This window comes from Vicugna pacos, chromosome X (genome assembly GCF_048564905.1).
Source record: "Vicugna pacos chromosome X, VicPac4, whole genome shotgun sequence".
NCBI classification, from domain to species: domain Eukaryota; kingdom Metazoa; phylum Chordata; class Mammalia; order Artiodactyla; family Camelidae; genus Vicugna; species Vicugna pacos.
The window spans coordinates 63,957,587-63,975,838 of NC_133023.1; the positions used below are offsets into that span (position 1 = coordinate 63,957,587).

The 18,252-nt window shown below is 36.6% G+C and overlaps 1 protein-coding gene across 3 annotated transcripts in view; it reads right to left on the reverse strand.

Annotated features, from left to right (window-relative positions):
- The window catches only part of HDX (highly divergent homeobox), a 184,626-nt gene that overhangs the window by 18,995 nt on the left and 147,379 nt on the right, over window positions 1-18,252 (reverse strand). For 2 of the 3 annotated variants that reach the window (XM_072955847.1, XM_072955846.1), the window contains exon 10: window positions 16,347-16,800. The exons of the other annotated variant lie outside the window; for it this stretch is intronic. In XM_072955847.1, coding sequence (XP_072811948.1) covers window positions 16,675-16,800 — 126 coding nt within the window. In that variant the 3' untranslated portion in view covers window positions 16,347-16,674. Of the gene's footprint in view, window positions 1-16,346; window positions 16,801-18,252 lie in introns of those variants that run through there. 3 annotated transcript variants of the gene reach the window in all.

Genomic DNA, 18,252 nt, shown 5'->3' on the forward strand with positions numbered 1-18,252 from the left:
TATGTTCCCTCTATATATACTTTGGCGAGAGTTTTTATCATAAATGGGTGTTGAATTTTATCAAATGCTTTTTCTGCATCGATTGAGATGATCATGTGGTTTTTGTCCTTTCTCTTGTTGATGTGATGTATTACATTAATTGATTGGTGTATGTTGAACCAGCCTTGTGTCCCTGGGATGAACCCCAATTGGTCATGATGTATAATCTTTTTTATGTGTTGTTGGATTCTATTTGCTAAAATTTTGGTGAGGATATTGGCGTCTATGTTCATCAGTGATATTGGCCTATAATTCTCTTTTTTTGTAGTGTCTTTGCCTGGTTTTGGTATCAGGGTGATGGTGGCTTCATAAAATGAGTTTGGGAGTATTCCATCATTCTCAATCTTCTGGAAGAGTTTGAGAAGGACTGATATGAGTTCTTCTTTTTATGTTTGGTAGAATTCCCCAGTGAAGCTGTCCGGTCCTGGACTTTTATTTGTAGGGAGGTTTTTAATTGCTATTTCTATTTCCTTTCTAGTGATCGGATTGTTCAAGTGTTCAGTTTCTTCTTGATTCAGTTTTGGTGGACAGTATGTTTCCAGAAACTTGTCCATCTCCTCTAGGTTATCCAGTTTGGTTCCATATAGTTTTTCATAATATTCTCATATGATATTCTGTATTTGTATTTTGTTTGTTGTAATTTCTCCATTTTCCTTTCTTATTTTGCTAATTTGTGCTCTCTCTTTTTTCTTCTTTGTGAGTTTGGCCAGAGGTTTGTCGATTTTATTTACTTTTTCAAAAAAACAGATTTTGGTTTGGTTGATTTTTTCTATGGTCTTGTTAATCTCTATTGTATTTAATTCCTCTCTGATCTTTATTCTTTCCTTCCTTCTGCTGCTTTTTGGGGCTTTTTGTTGTTCTTTTTCTAATTGATTCAGGTGGTGGGTTAACTTGTTTATTTGAGATTGTTCTTCTTTTTTGAGGAAGGCCTGTATCGCTATAAACTTCCCTCTTAGCACTGCCTTTGCTGTGTCCCATAGGTTATTAGTTGTTGTACTTTCATTATCATTTGTCTCAAGGTATTTTTTCATTTCAGCTTTGATTTCCTCATTGATCCATTGTTTTTTCAATAACATATTGTTTAATCTCCATGCTTTTCTTTCTTTCTCCTTTGTTTCTCTGTTGTTCATTTCCAGTTTCATGGCATAGTGGTCAGTAAAGATGCTTGAGATAATTTCTATCTTCTTCTCAAACCCATCCTACTGTTAAAAAAATTTAAAAAAGAAAGAAAAAAATTTCTATATTTCCCTGCCTCTCTCTCCCACTCTCAGTGATTTGTATGTGTTCTTTTATAATTTCGTGTTTTCTTTATTTGTAATTCATGAGTTATCACCTTTCCAGTTGTGAGTTTCTCATTTCTGTAGCATCCTGCTGCTTTTCTATTTAGAATACCCCTTTCAATATTTCTTTTAGCATGGGTTTAGTGTTTCTAAATTCCTGCAGCTTTTTTTTTTTTGTCTGTGAAACTCTTTATTTCTCCTACTATCCTAAAGGATAGCCTTGCTAGATAAAGTATCCTAGGCTGCACCTTTTTTTCATTCAGGGCTTTGAATATATCTTGCCACTCCCTTCTGGCCTGTAGTGATTGTTTAGAGAAATCAGCTGAGAGCCTTATGGGGGTTCCCTTGTAACTTACTCTTTGCTTTTCTCTTGCTTCCTTTAGAATCATTTCTTTATCCTTGACTCTGGCCATCTTGATGATGATATGTCTTGGTGTGGGTCTATTTGGGTTCTTCCTGTTTGGGACCCTCTGAGTTTCCTGTACTTGGATATCTGATTCCTTCTTTAAGTTTGGGAAATTTTCAGTCATGATTCCTTCAAAAACCTTTTCAATCCCCTTTGATCCTTCTTCGCCTTCTGGGACCCCTATAATGCGAAGATTGGGATGCTTTATATTATCCCATAGGTCCCTTATGCTATTGTCATTATTTTTTATTTGCTTATCTTGTAGTTCTTCTGAATGGGTGCTTTCTCTTGCCCTGTCTTCTAGATCACGAATTCGTTCCTCTGCTTTATCTAGTCGGCTTTGCACAGCTATTAGATCATTCCTCATCTCTGTCAATGAGTTTACCCTTTCTACTTGGCTCTTCTTTATAGCTTCAATTTCATTTCTGACATATTTTATATCTCTAAACACTATCTCTTTTAATTCCTTCAGCAATTTGATCACTCCTTTTTTGAAATCTTGATCTAGTAGGCTATCGATGTCCATTTCATTGATCTTTCTTTCAGGGGATTCCTCTTGTTCTTTTAATTGTGAAAGGTTTCTCTGCTTCTTCATCTTGCTCATACCTCTCTGGCACTGTGGTTTATGGGGTATCAGTTGTCTATTTTCGATCTTAAGGATTTTATCTATCTAATGCCTATTTAGGAATAGAACTTAGGTTAAAAAAAAAGAGAGAGAGATTTTTAAAAGAAGGGAGAAAGAGGGTTTGAAAACAGTGTATAATGAATAATAGAAGAGTGAATTGAAGCAGAGTATTGATTGGGTTGAGACGTCCTTTTAAAACCTTTAAAAAAAAGGGGGTGGGGAGATGAATAGATGTATTTGAAACCTGTGTCTAATCAATAACAGGACATCAAAACCCAAGAGAAACAGAAATGAATTAAGAAGTAAAAATTAAGAGAGTAATTGAAAACAGAACAGGTAAAAACAGATTTAAAAAAAAAAAACAAGGGGGTTTTCGGTGTTCTCCTGGAGTCTGTGTGCTTTTAATGTGAAGTTCTTCTGTCTTCGTCCTGTTTTGGAAGCTCAGCTTGTTTTCATAGGCCCTCCGTTGGCGCCCTCTTCTGTGCTGCTCCCAGCACCTGTCGGCAAGCAGTTCGCGCCTCTTCCTAACACAGGGTCGGATGCAGCTCTCCTCTGCTGTGGGCGGGTGGGTCACTGCCCCTCCCGATGCCGCAGTCAGATGTTGCAGACTGGCCAGGCAGGAGAGCGGGTCGTGCCCCCTCCCAGCACCTCAGTCAGGGGCTGTGTTCCTGCCCGACAGGTGGGGGGCCGCTCCCCCTCTGCCTGCGCCGCTGGTAACTCCGCTGCTCTGTGCGGCTGCGCGCTCCGCCCTGGTCAGTGCTCCGCCCTGGTCGCACTCTGTTGGTGGGCTCGGGGAAGACCAAGGGGCAGCCTCGTCCCTGCTCCGAGCCAAGACCTAGCTCCTTGTTTGTATTTGTTGAGCAAGTTCTCTGAGAGACCAGGTTGGAAGGATCCTATCTGCCCAGGGCTGTAGGCCCGTCTCAGTCTGGCCCTTGAGGCTGCTAAGCCCTTTGGTGTGGATGCAGGTTTCGCCCCCGCCCCCGCCGGGGTGCTAAGCGCCGGAGAATATGGCGGCTGTGCCTGGGCCCCGCCTCTCTTCCCGTGAAAAGTTTCCGCGGGTTTTCAGAGATGGGGGTATGCACCCTTCCCCCGAGAGCACATTAACCTTGCTGTTTTATGAAGGTCCCAGGTTGTTCTGCCCTGCACACCCACAGCCACGGCTCCCAGCCCCTTGCAGTCCCCTGGGGCTGCCTCCGTGCAGCCGCCCCCATCCTCTGCCCGGCTTGTGCAGCCTTGCCCTGCCTGCCGCTGCCGGCCCACGTCTCAGGCTGGGTGTTGGGGGGATGCTCTGTGCCCGTTTAACTTAGTTCTGTCAGACAAGGGCTGCTCTGTACAGATCCGAGCCTCGGAGGCTCCCCCTCCGTCCCGCTGGCCTCTCAGTTGGAGAGGGGAGACCCAGCGAACATACGCCAGTCCTCCTTTGGCGCTCCCTCCGCGCGGGACCCGTCCAGTGCTGCTTTGCCTTTTGTTCTTTCTTTTTTTCTTTTCTCCTACCAGATTTATGGTGTCTTTATCTTTTGAAGAGGGCGATGTTCTGTCGGAGTTCTACAGGTGCTCTGGTTGGCTGAGTGGGTCTGTAGATGTGGGTCTTGGTGTATTTGTGGGAGAGGGTGACTTACGAGTGTCCTTCTACTCCGCCATCTTGCCTGTTCTCTCCATTACTACTTTCAATGTTGTCAGTATTCCTTAGAAATAGCCCATACTCTCTAAAAACAGCTGTGATAACTACTAATTACTGCTTGCAGTTTAATTTTCTTCTTCATTAGTAATTTTTTAATCTTCTAGTTTAGCCTGTATAACTAAAGCATTGAAAATTTACTCTTTATTATTTATTCTTTTTTGGGAGTAGTCATATTGTTAAAACCTCCATCTTTTTAAAGGCAATTTGCAGACTGTATAAGAAAGTATATTTTACATTAACCTTCAAGTTTTTAGAAGTTTTCAATGGATGTAAATGACTATAATTGGTCATTCCTATTTCAATAGGATGCCAATTTGAATTTAAAAAAAAAAGATGTGAGAGCGTCTTTAGTATGGCTTGAATGCTTTAGTTTTTCTAATATGTAGCTCAGGCTTCTTTAACTATATAGAAATCCAAAGCAACACCGTTAGTAGTTCCACTTTACTCCTGACTGATTGCATGGCATCTGGAATTTGATTTCATTCCAGGGGCAACAATCTCAGATATTCTTCTATAGGAGAGTGTCAGGCTGGTTTAAAGTTTGGTTATTATGAAGTAAAAAGTGGAATTGTTGGAAATAACTGGGGCTGTTTGACATGGGAAAATGCTCGTTAGAATTTAAAATTTGATTTGCGGATAGAAAGAGACGTCATTTTTAATATCAGATATATTGTCACCACAATTTTTTGATTAGATACTGGTGAAAGACCAAAGACTTCCATTCCTTGAGATAAAATGTGAGAAAATCTGCTTCCTAATCATTGTATATTGTTATTCCATTTTGTTTCTGGGAAGTGTTTAAAAAAAAACCCCACACGTACAACTAACTGTGGGAATAGATAAACTCGTATAGCTTCTTAGCATGTAATTGTTTGGTACAAAGAGTATGGGACAGTGAGTACAACACTCTTGAGTTCTATACTGGCTTCTAACTTCTCCTGTAACTCTTAGACGTTGGACAAGTTATTTTTCTCATGATGAAAGAGGTTCAATGATATTTGGTCCTAAAATACTTCTTTGTTACTGTTAGGGTTTGGAGAGCTTTGGAGACTCAAGTATGTCCAAATTCCCACCACACCAATCATCCTTTTCCTTTTGAGGTCACTGAAGGAGACATCATGTGAGAAATAATGGTAAATCAGAAAGTAAAGTGTGACTGTCTATTTTACTGGGCTTGTAAATTCGTAGAGCTGAGATTTGTGTAAAACTAGTTTGAGAAGAAGCTTAGACTGGAAACCTAACAGGAGTCTTTTCCTTAAGCCCAAATCAGTCAGCTCAGCTACCAACACACTACATAATACAGAAAATTCAAAAGATGAGCTTGAGAAGAGGTAAGCAGGCATCAGTGGATCATGCCTTTTGACGCTCCTAGATTTATGGAAGGAGGACATAAAAAAGCTCCAGAGAGAGAAACAGAGACAACAACATTAACGATATTTTCACACATAGTTATCCCTCTCACTAGCAACAGGTAACCCAATTATATTCCTAGAATCTGATTCATCAGATAGTGCCACTCCTATTTGTGGATTGTTGTTATGTGTGTGTATGTGTGTTCCTTTAGATAGAATTTTAATGTGACCTTAGCGGCCTACATTTTCCTTAGAGGCCTCTGTTGATTGTCATCACAACATGGTTCTAGGGTCTAAGCTAGGTATCAGTGATTCTTTTCTAACACAGAATCCTTTCTGAAAACACCAGACAGGTATTGATTCATGAGCAGCCTACTCAGTTTGGGGCCACTGCTGTGGTATTAATAGTACAGGGTAGTCATTTCCTATTCTATGATGAAGGAACTAAAAATTCTAAGGCTATGAAAGACTTCAACATAAGAAAATAAATTTAAGTTTAGGCTTTTTATATATGCAAAGACCAACGATCAATGAAATGTTTAAAATTATCAAGATTATAAATAAGAATAACATCAAATCATAGAACAATGGAACTATGTATAGCTATTAAACTTTAATATAAAATTTTTCTGATGTGTGATCTGAGAATCACTTACATCGCAATTACTTGAGTAAATCACAAGTTTAAAAAAAAACATAAAAATGTAAGAGAAAGCAAACAAACAAAAAAATCAACCCAAACCCAAGTCTCAGGTTTCCAGAAGTCTAAGAACTTTCCCTTTAAATAACTTATTCCCAAGTGATTCTTACTCAAATTTAAGTTTGAGAATCATTGTTTTAAAGAGGCAGTTTGAAATTAGTAAAATAAAGTACTATTCTATAGTTTAATATTATGGAAAACACTGACCTGGGTAGGAAGAGACTTAAAGTCTAGTCTTGGCTTCACCCTTTATCATTTGTGAGATCTTGGGTAAGTGATGTCATCTCTGAGCACCACTTTTCTTCCCTTTACAATGAGATATTTGATCCAGAGAAACTCTAAGGTCTTCAGCCCTAACATGTATTAATCTACACAAGGGACATTAAATTAATTGAACTTGTTCCAAAAGGCCACAGAACCTAGCACCCAGCACAATTTCCTGCACAGAATATGAATTCAATATTAGTTATGTGAATGCAGACAGAAAATATAAACATGTTCAAACAGGAGTTAAATCAGTTCTCAGGTGACAGATATGTAAAGAACAATGCCTCAAGGAAAGCTAGGGAAATATTTGGGAGCTATCTTTAAACCTGTGGAGACAAATCATGTATTTTTCCCCACATCATCTTTTGGTGACCAACAAGGATGAATTCTCGGCTGGATCCAATCATCTCAAATTTACCCTTTCACACAAAGCTTCCTTTGACAATTGCCCCTTATTTAGGTCCCCTCCAAACAACTCTCCACCAACCCCTTAGCAACCACATCATGACATTTAATACTCAATTATACGTTATCTTGTACATTACGTTTTATCTGTTTAAGCTTAATTTTTCAAAGTACGTCAAGCTCCTGGAAGCCAGGGAAAATATCCCTTTCCCTTTGTCTCCCAGAACCTATATAGCGTTGAATATACAGGCAATCAATGAGTATTAATAGATATTAATCTTTTTACTGTAGTGTTTTGTAAGTTGTAATGGGCTTTCAAACTGGTTAATGATTCTCACAATCACTGTGAGAGGCAGGCGGAGCAAGTATTATTTCCATTTCATAGATGAAGAAATTGAGGCTTCAAGAATTTACAGCTTGAGCAAAATCACATAAACAGTGATCTTTCTTTTCTACCACACTACATTGTGTCTTATTGGAGAAAAGAGAGGCTGGGGCATAGGTTTTAGGATCCTGGAACTTTCCATCTCAAGAATTTCAGCCCCTTCTACTAAAAATGTTGGCACTACGAAAAGACCCCCAAAAAGGAGAGGATAAAGCCTAGAATATTATGAGTTTCTAATTAGGATGAAGCAAAACATTAATTATTGGATAAGTAGCCGTATTAATTTTGACCTAAATATTGTCTTGGTTCTAGAGTTTCCTGAACTCCTTTACCTAGCCCTTTTTTTTCTCCTTCCCAGTTCCCAGTAAGCTTTTGTGTCCAAAGGGGTCAATGTTTCTTATTTGAGTGAATTTGAGGTCTCCTGCTTTTTATGTCTTAACCTTTTGTTATTGTTGTTGTTGCTGTTTTTCCAGTTAAGATGTGTTAATGCTTTAAAAATGAAAAATGAATGTAAAAATTTATAAGGCCATATAAGAAAATAAATCCATTGAAATCTTTATCTAATTTCTCTGGCACCTATATTAGTAGATTTTAAAAGAGCTTTGCATGTAGTAAACAGCCTTCGGGAAGGTAAACAGCCTTTTCCTCTGACCAGATGTGCCAGTGAAGATACAGGTTGTACAATCCTTGATACGGGGGTGAACTAAGTATTTTCAAATGGCATTTGATTAGAAAGACTAACCCTTAGAAAGCAAAATATTTGCTCATGAATAGACTGGAAGAAAGCCTATCTGTAAATATAGAACATGTTAATTAGAAAAACCATGATATGTTTTCAAATGTTAAATAACATGTGCTTGAACAAAATATGTTAACATATTCCAGAACCAGTAATAACTGACTAGAATTCCCTTTTTTTTTTTCTATTGCCCTAAAAAATTCCCTTGTGGCAGCTTGCTATCTAAGTTCTGCTCCTTACCCCAATCTCTGGCAAACGCTGATCTGATTTCTGTTTCTATACTTTGCCTTTCCCAGAATCTCATGTAACTGGAATAATGCAGCATGTAGCCTTTTGTGTCTGGTTTCTCTTACTTAGCATAATGTCTTTGAGATTCATCCAAGTTGTGCATGTATCAGTAATTTGTTCTTTGATTCACTTGATTAGAAACTGAAGACAAGCCAAAATAAAGCAAGTAATCTAAAATTTCTCCAGATAATTTCAAAAATCTGTGTCAGAAATTCACCTGCATACACACACACACATTAAGCTGGAGGCCATTTGCTATATGAACAGTTAAATGAATGTTTAAAGCAATATCATTTTCCACAATGAGTTTGGCTCATAGATTATAAAACTATATACATACAGGTAATAGATCAATAAAAGTGGATGAAATATGTTATATGACATTGATATTTTATTCATTGCAAGATAATGTGTCTGATTCGCCCCAGTTCCCATGGTAGCTCTTTGATAGAGAGGAAGGGCTATTAACTCTCTAAGGCAGTAAGAAGACTACTGAGGACACTACAGATAAATTGTGCTGTCCTTCAAATGTGACTACCCTGCTAGTAAGAAACTAGATGTAGGTGAAATTGGTTCAAGTTGTGTTTTCATTCTAAGATATTTGCATTGAGCTATTTCTGTCTGAGGTAAAACTGGTTGGTGGGAATTGTCTTTGGATACCTTCAATCTCCTTTTCTGTAAGTAATAATAATAGCATTGGGCTAACATTTACTGAGAACTTACTGTGTGCTAGGCACCGTGATAAGCACTGTGCTAAGCATTTTATGACAGATTATCATATTCCTCACAACAACCCCATGAGATAAGTATTATTATTATTCACATTTTGCAAAGAAGCTCAGAGAGTTTAAATAACTTGTCTAAGATTATACAGCTAATAAGTGTTAAAACTGAGATTTGACCCCATGTTTAACTCCTACAATACTCTATCATAACCTCTGCATTCTTCTACTCTACATACATTTAACCTTCAGATTTTAGAGTCTAGAATTCCCTCTCTCCTACCCACTAGCCACTTAGTGCCCTCTATTGTTATGCCTCCTTCAAGACTTCTAGAGGTTCTATATTTATCCCCCTCCAGTTTTAATCACCCACCTCCCCAGCTATCCTTTTCTCAGTGCCCTGATCTTCTTCACCCAATCTTGTAAAGAATGCAGCTGATTAAGCAAATGCCACTATGTTATGGATACCTTACAGACCCTCCTTATCTTTGTTAAGGATGATTACATTTTGTATCAAATTATCCCCAATAAATTACTACCATTAAACTTCCAACAGAAACATGGAGGGTGGATGGGAATGGACAGGAGAACCTTTCCAGCATCTATTATCTTATATCATTTAAGCAGCATATAAGGTTAACTATATCTACCTACATCTTTCCTCTGGTGTTCTGTGGCTAGTGATAGACGTCAAGACAAGATTTGGACACGGTGGTCCTGTAATAGAGATTTTTTTTTCCTCTCTTGTATAAACTAACTGAATGGAGATCAAACTTGTGACCTAAGTCTAGGAACTGCGTGATAGCCAATTTAAGTTAACAAGAGTTCTTGATACCAGTTCCAACATTACTGAAGCAGTTCATTGAATGGTAGCTTAACAGCTTGAAAGAATTAATAAGCTTCACTACAGATGTAACTCTTAACTAGGGAGTAATCTAGGTACTGGGAAAGATTAGAGTTTCATATGGCCTAGATCACAGAGGAGGTATTTGAGTATGATAGTCTCGGTATACACTGTATTACATCATAAAATGGAAATATAAATATTGATTACTTCACAAGAAAATCCAGAATTGGCAACGTTTTTAAACTTTCCAAACTGGCAGAAACAGAACACTGTAATAAAAAAAAAAAACAGTCTTATTCTTTACAGAAAAATTGGAATTGCATTCCGCCTGACTTCTGAAAAATTATTACTCCTAGTAAATTCATAGGAACAAAAAGTAAAACAGAAGATATCAGGAGCTGGGGGAGAGGAGAATTGGAGTCATTGCTTTATGGGTACAGATTTTCTATTTGGGATGGTAAAAGAGTTCTGGAAATAGATAGTGATGATGATTACACAAGTGGCCATTGAGTTTTACACTTAAAAATGGTTAGAACAGTGAATTTTATGTTATGTATGAGGCGGGAAGCCCCATAAAAAGACTGGCAGGACCCCTACGCAGCGCCGCTGCTCTCCTCCCAGCACTGTCCGGTTCCCTGGCCCAGAGGCTCTATCTCTTTGCCTCTAAAGTGGCTAACTTACACCTAAAATTCTATTGGTTCCCTGAGCTCATTTCTGATTGGTTATTTCCTTCACTCCTGATTGGTTATTACTCTCATTTCTGATTGGTCCACTTCCCTCACTTCTGATTGGTCCATTTGTAGTACTTCATTTGCATGGAGCTCACTCCTGATTGGTTATTTCTCTCACTCCTGATTGGTCTATTTCTACAAAGCTTGTTCCTGGTTGATCAACTTCTGTTGTACTTTATTTGCATATGATGTTACAAAGTGTAAGACTGGCAGCCTATAAAAGGCCTGTGTAAACCTACAGATGGGGTCCAGAGCTTAAAGTGTTAACTCCTCTGGGCCCGCTGGCATAATAAACCTGAGTTCTTCAACTCTCCTAGTGCTGCTTGGTCTCTCACCCAGATCCAGGTTGCTGTCACAACTGAGCTGTATCACCAAGCTGTAACACAGTTTTCTGCAACATGTATACTTTACCACAAAAAAATTAACTCAAAATTAATCAAAAAAGTTCACTAAGCTTATACGCTGAATGTATAAAGTATCCTGAACCTCAAAATTTAAATGTTAATCACTCTTTAAAATAGCTAAAAGTTTGAAAAAACATTTTATATGGGTAAATCATTTGACAGAATTTTTATGGAACTATGCTTCCTTCTCTCAAAGTCAGTTTTGTATATAAACAGGATTTCCAAACTAAAAACAAAAATCACTCCCAAGTGCATATTGGTGTACATAATATGAGACTTTTCATACCTGAAAATGATCTTGTTTTATTTTTAAAGTTTAGAATAGCTTACTAGTAGGGGGAGGGTATAGCTCAGTGGTAGAGAGCATGCTTAGCATACATGAAGTCCTGGATTCAATCCCCAGTACCTCCATTAAAAAATAAGTAAGTAAAATAAATTTAATTACCTCCCCCCCAAACAAACAAACAAAGGAATAGCTTACTAGTATAAATGATAAAAACATCACCTAGGAAGAGGTCTTAAGGAGAAGTACCTTGTAACTTGCAGCCAAATTATAGCTACTTTATTATTGTGAAGGTAAATAAGCAGTATCATTTGTTTTAAATTTAAGGTAAAAAGTATAGTACTTATGTAAAGCAGGTACTTGTTAATTCTTTAGAACAAGTGTATTTTCATCAATGGAAGGTTTGATTTTTTCTTGTATAAATTTTTCAAACAATTCCTGTTTAGGTCTAAATGTAACTGAGAGTAAAATACCTTGGTGACAAATGGTCACATTGGAAAATGCTCTCATTACATAATTAAGAGAAAAAGCAGGATATGAAACTGCATAATCAGTATAATCACAGTATTGCTGAATATATGTAATATGTAGAAGAAATGATTAGAATTAAATATGCATAAGATATTAACAATGATTATTATTGGGTATTGGGATTACTAGTAGTTTTTTCTTTATATTATCTACATTTTCTAAAATGTCTACAATGAGCATCTATTACTTTTATAACATGATAAAAACTAGTTGTGAAAGACGTGAAAATACTCAGTCTTATCTTATGGACATACTCATCCACTGACTTATCTTTTAAATAGATTTGTAATGATTCTCGTTCATTTTTATAAAATCAAAGGACTTCACCACCTTAAATCAATGTTTCTGCAGATCTGAGAAAAGACTTGGGTATTTGGAAGTGCATGTTTATATGATTTTCTGCTTGCAACATTCTTGAAAATTTATCAACTGGGCAGGAAAACTACTGATGTGCTATGTGAAACTCCCCCTCCTCCCCCATCTTGCCCTCCTCCCCCATCTTGCCCTCCTCTCCCATCTGATGACAAGAAGAGTTTCATTTGGTATAAGATTTTGACAAAAAAAAAAAGCATGGGCATTTTTCACCCAAAGTAAAAGAATGCTCAACCAGTGTCAAAGAGAGCCAGAATTAGATACAACACTGCCACTTAAAACAAAAAAATCTGTTGTAAAAATAGCATTCTTTGTTTATACAGTGGAGATTTACTTGCTGGTTTTTACCATTGGAATATACAATTGTGGACAAATATATTGCATATTGTAGAATATTCACTCTATATCACTGGTGTTGGAGTAATTCATTTATATGCAAAGTCAATTAAGGATGATATATGTGTCAGCTTGGAAATCAACCGAATTACTTGAGCATTCCATGTCCTACCTCCCATGACACCAAAAACCTTATTCTCTGCATTTTTTGTCTTTTTATCAGAACCTTATTTTGGAGAGGAAAAAATTATCTTGAAAAGGGGAACAATGCTTGCAAAACAAAGACTTTAAAAATAAACATTAAAAGAAAGAAATAGATGTCTGTTAGTTGGAAATCATTTATTGCCTCTATAAAAGCTTAAATAAAAACCCTACAAAAGTTCACTTTACAATCTGATGTGGTTTTAACGTGAGATTATGTTTCAGAGGTAGTACCAGTAAAATGGGATGCAAGATTGCTAAAAGGAATTACATAACAAGTTAATGCAAAATAAAATTTCAATGTGGAGCAATATATACTCAGTATACACTTTAATGGAACAACCATAATATATTTCCATGAAAATATCACTTTTATTCTCTTTTCTCCCTTAGCAAATCTGTTCTTAACAAAAGTTTGTTTTGGGCAATGGTATGTTGACTGTAGGCTCACAAGTTAGTAGGCTCCTCCTTTATAACATCAGAGCGCATAGCTTGGTGAAGAGCATGATACAGTGCTGTCTGCCAAGGATAACACCAACTTCAAAGATAAACCCATATATTCATCATTAGAAAGTGTGGTACTGATAACACCCTTAAAAGACTGATCTCTCAGAATTTGGCATTTTAAGATCCAAATGAAAATTTAATATAGTTTTTAAAATAGGCAATATTCCTGATATACCATCACTGCAATATGGAAGAAGGACAGGAGTTAAAGTTTTCAGAATCCCTCTTTAAAATGATCATAAGCTATCAGGCTAAAATGAAGAAATTATTCCTTGGAAATGGGCTGAATGGACCCTCCTCGACCCCCCACAAAGGGGGTCAATCTTAGAGCCTAAAATGCTTTTAAAAATACCACATGCTTTCTCTTACAAACTTACAGATTGCTGACTGTGAAAGTGCCTTAAAAGAGATGTTGCTGTCCTTGGAGAAATTACCTCTTGGACATCTTTTGAGGTCTTGGTAGTATACAGAGTACAGGATGTGATTGAGCTGTGGTCTTTTCTTTTCCAACAATAAGAAACATTTCAATCACATGATTGCAGTGGTAGTACAAATGTCCTACTGTTGATAACTGACCTTACAACAAAACATCCCTAAGTTCCATGAACAGGCCAATTTTCTTTTAACGTTTTCCTTGCAGGTGTTAATTTTCCTATTCTCCAGGGTAACTGCAGATCTCATTTTCTTGAGACTAATTTTAGCTTGGCTGAAATCAGAAAAGTATTTTAAGGTTTTTTTTATACACAGTTTGGAAGGTAAGTGGTCTTAGATACACATTTCCTCTTTAGAAGCTGTTTGGCTATCTTAAGCAGAAAGCAGACATCAAAGAGTAGTTAAAAGGAAGGAAAACAACAGTTTTTTTTTCACGGTGGCATCTGCCTTTGTGAAAGATAGTATGGGTTTAGATAGTATGTTCTGTTTTATTATTGTGTCAAAACCCTAAAGAAAGAAACACTAATTGTTTTTCTCCTCCCAGTCACGAAGAGGCTCACAAAAGCAGTCTATAAATTAATATTTTTCCTGCTCTAAAATGTCTCAAAACCAGTTCCAATCTATACATGTAAAAATAAATTTTCTTCATAACAGATTTTTAATACGTTACCTTGACACCTTTTTCAAAATCTACAGTGCATAATTTCATTCTGCCAATTATGATTTTCTCTGGATATGTTTATTTCCTTTGGTTCCTGCTATAGAACAATGACATTTCATTTTAGAAATGTTTTAATTCCAATGGTAGTAAAAAGAAATAATTCTGGTGCTGAAACACAAATGCCAAGACAAAAGGATTCTAAGTGTACTGTTATGATTTATTCAGTTTCTATTTTAATGGAACTTTAAACAGGGACAAGGGAATAATCAATGCTTTCTCTTAAAATTGTAGACTAGAAATCGTTCTAGGAATCGTACTTAGCAAAATCCTTAAATCTATTAAAATGTCTACTTAAATAATTTTTATTTATATCCCTGAAAAAGTGAAAAGAATTTGTTTTGAAGTTTATGGCTTGCTGAGGAGTACAAATCCAATGTCCCCATAGCAGAAGTTCAGTGAATATTTTTTGATTTAGTGACTAATTGCTGAACTGTGACAAATATAATCTATGGAGTCGAAAGATGTAGGAGAGAATCACCTGTCTTTACTTTGTAACAAGAACCACATAAGAAGGGACTTAAGTTGAAGCAGGAGAAATCAGAGTTTAAAGATAAACTCAATGACTAGTAAGGAAACCTTAAGAGAGACTTGAAGGCCTGAAATTTGTTCATGCTACCTTCAGAAATGGTTTCTATATGTGCTGTATAATGTAAGGACTCTTTATCTCATAGGGGAATTAGTGTGACTGATAAATTTAATCTTAATATTTGAGGTTCTGTTACTCAGCCCTCTTTTCTCTGAATGGAATTTGACTTGTCAACACGGAGTACTAAACATTGTTTACAAAGAACCATATGGTTCTCAGCTAAAAGGGGGCACACCTAACCACTGAAATATTTCTGCTAACAAAGAACCATAGTAGTCACATGGCAGCAATATTAAATCAAACAAATGGCTGACAAAGCGAAGGATTATCATTGAACCTTACCTATTTGTGTGTGTGGGAGGAGACATTTCAAGGTCAAAAACATTCATGACTGCCTTTCTGCATTCATAAATTGGTATTTGTGAATTCCAAGATCAAAACTGGTTTTACTTACAAATTACAAAAATATCTGACATAGAAATCCGATGACCAAAAGAGCCATCTAGCTGCTTCATTAATCTTTTAGGTAGATATTAATTTAACCATGCAATCCAGTTCCACACTGCCAACTCACAAATATGTGATACTGTGTGCTCAGGGAGAAACTGGCATTTTCCCTTCTATGGGTCTTGGTTATACCATCTGGTACCCCGGAAGGGAGGTCTGCAAAAAATTGTCTACAGTGTGGTGCCATCTGGTACCTACTAATAGAACAACTGGGTGGCATGCCCATTTTAAGAGTGTGCTCATAGAATAGTATCCAGGAAATTCAGAGGACTGTGATTTACAACCAAAGTAGTACAATTCTTTTTGGATATTATCCTTGGCTGATGACTCGGTACAAGCCTCACATGGAAATGAGGTTAATTTTGTGGCAAAGCTGAGTGACTAGATTAAAAAAAAAAACCAAGCTCAGTGGCTTACCTTGACTTCCTGTTTCATAAAATGGAAGAACTGAAAAAATATTATGAAGATGGTGATACACTTGTAGTATTTGTGCAACATTTCATCTAACTCAGTTACACAAATTTACTAGTAGAATGCAAATCTTTTCAATATTTGTCATTTGCAGCAATGAAGAGTTCCCATTAAGACTAATCTTTTACAACATTTTGTTTCTATACACTTAATAATTCATTTGACTTTATGTTGGTGAATCACTTTTCCATAATGCTTTTCCCTCCTCCCCCCAAATATTTGGGTTAGATAATGGAAGAATACCAATAATTTACAATTGTATACTAGTAATTACTTCAATCTTCAATCATTAACTTAAGTCAGATTCTCATAGGGGTTTAAAAATAAATCCCAGGACTCATTCAGTCTAAAATATTTTTAAATTTTTGTTTTCAATTTTCAGTCCACTTTCCTGAGTAAAAGTGTATGTGGATGACAGGAAAGGAGAGAGGAAGAAAGAAGATGTAATGGCTACAAAAACAAGACTCAAGCTTCAGTAACTTGATGAGCCATGTTGAAATACCTTTGTTTTTGTGTCTCTGGTTAAAACTATTACTAAAACTAAGATTCATCTATAAAGTTTAAAAAAAAACTTTCAGAAATTAGACATTATGCATTTCATAACTAAACTGCTCAAAATTAAATACATTTTCCCCCCAGAGTTCCATCAGTTTGGGAAAAACTCTCAAACAATGCTTTTCAATTTTACATACATTTTTTTTGCACCATAGCCATTATATCTTGTTTATCCTTCACAGAACGTTTGTTTCAACAATGTTTTTCCAGCTGAAGAATTTCAGGGTAACAGAATGCAAGTATCTTGAAATGCATACCTGTTAGGTAGCCAAAAGACTGTATCATATATCCCCCCACCCCATCACAAACTGTCTGAGGCATTTTTCTCTGATAAAGAAGACACACTGAATGAGGTATCATCAGGCTCCAGCGAGGCATGATTGAAATCCATCTCTTCCAAATCAGGAGGTAAATCTGACAGCAGTGCCTGAGTCAGAAAAATCAATTTTTTTGAATTAGTATGTGGACATATTTTTTCCAATTTTATAGTTGTAGTCCTTTCATGTTGATTTATTCTTACAGATTTAAAGAAAAGAGCGTTTCTCTTTCAGGACTTAATACAGTATCTTATCTAAGTGAAAAATTCTTCACTCACTATTAAGGAAGTAACAAAATACTTGATCTTGAGAGTGTGGTTTATGTAAAGTGGAACCCTGGACAAAAGGGAAATCAGGAGAGAAATGAGCAACTATTCTGAACCAAACGCTCTGAAGTGTTTGAGTTAAGTGATTTTCATACTAGTTTTGAGTGTTCGCTGATCACTGCTAAAGGGCTTTAGAATTATATTCCTTAATAAAATATTCGTGTCCAGTTATGCTGTCCTTCAGAGAAAAACGCATTTCACAAAAGACTATTTTATATTTCAGTGGGAGAAAGAACTTAGCAGTTCAGGAAAAAGTTCAGCTATTCTACTTCAGACTAAACTTTAACAACTTGAAAAGTCCAAGTGATTTTTTTTCCTTTTTTAAAGCTATGCCCATATCTACAGATGGCCAAGCATTCACTGGGGCACTGCTGAACAAGTGAAACTAGCTGTGTAACTATTTACCTAGAGGGCTGCTCATTTCTCTGCTGGAATAATAAGCCAAGAGCCATGAACTAAGCTTTGCCGTGGTGTAATTGTTACATCTGGAGTTGCAAAACATGCATTCATTCATCCTGGAGAAATAAATAATCAAGTTTTATGTGCTTGGTAGTGCTGATGCCCACTTGACCATCAGAAATTGCAAACTAAGTGACTGATTTGCCGTTCCCAATACTAAAAAGAATATAGCATACCTTGGCAAGTTTTAGACAACATTACTTGTAGTGTGGGCTTTGGATGCAGTAGTAAACAAGGACCAAAGAAAAAGGAACAAATGCAAGCTTGCCACTACACAAATAAGGAACAGAAAGACAGGGCGTTTTGGAGAACATATGAAGTCCAATGTTGGAATGAGATAGTATTCTCTTATTCTCTTTATTAAAAGAAATGACAGCTATAAATCCTATACTTTTTGTCTTACAGCAGAAAGGAAAGATTAGACCTTTCTGCCAGGCTGCATAAGGAAAAACTAACTCTTATCTGAAAGAAAATTTGTTTTTTGTTTTATAGTATTAAATAGTTCATGAGCTTCTTGATGAAATTGAGAGTAGTATTTACAAAGAAGTCACTTAAAGGTACTACATGCTTTCTAAGGTTTCTAAGGTTTCCAAGTTGCAGTAATAGGACACAAAGCCATTTTCTTCCAGAGTAATTGTTTACCACTAACGCAGCCCAGGTGAAACAAAGCCTTTGCTGTTATTGGTTGATCATAGTTTATGAGAAATATATCACTGGATTTAGTTCTCTTTACAATTGTGAACAAGCCACATTAAAGAGGGCTAAGTTTCAATTAAC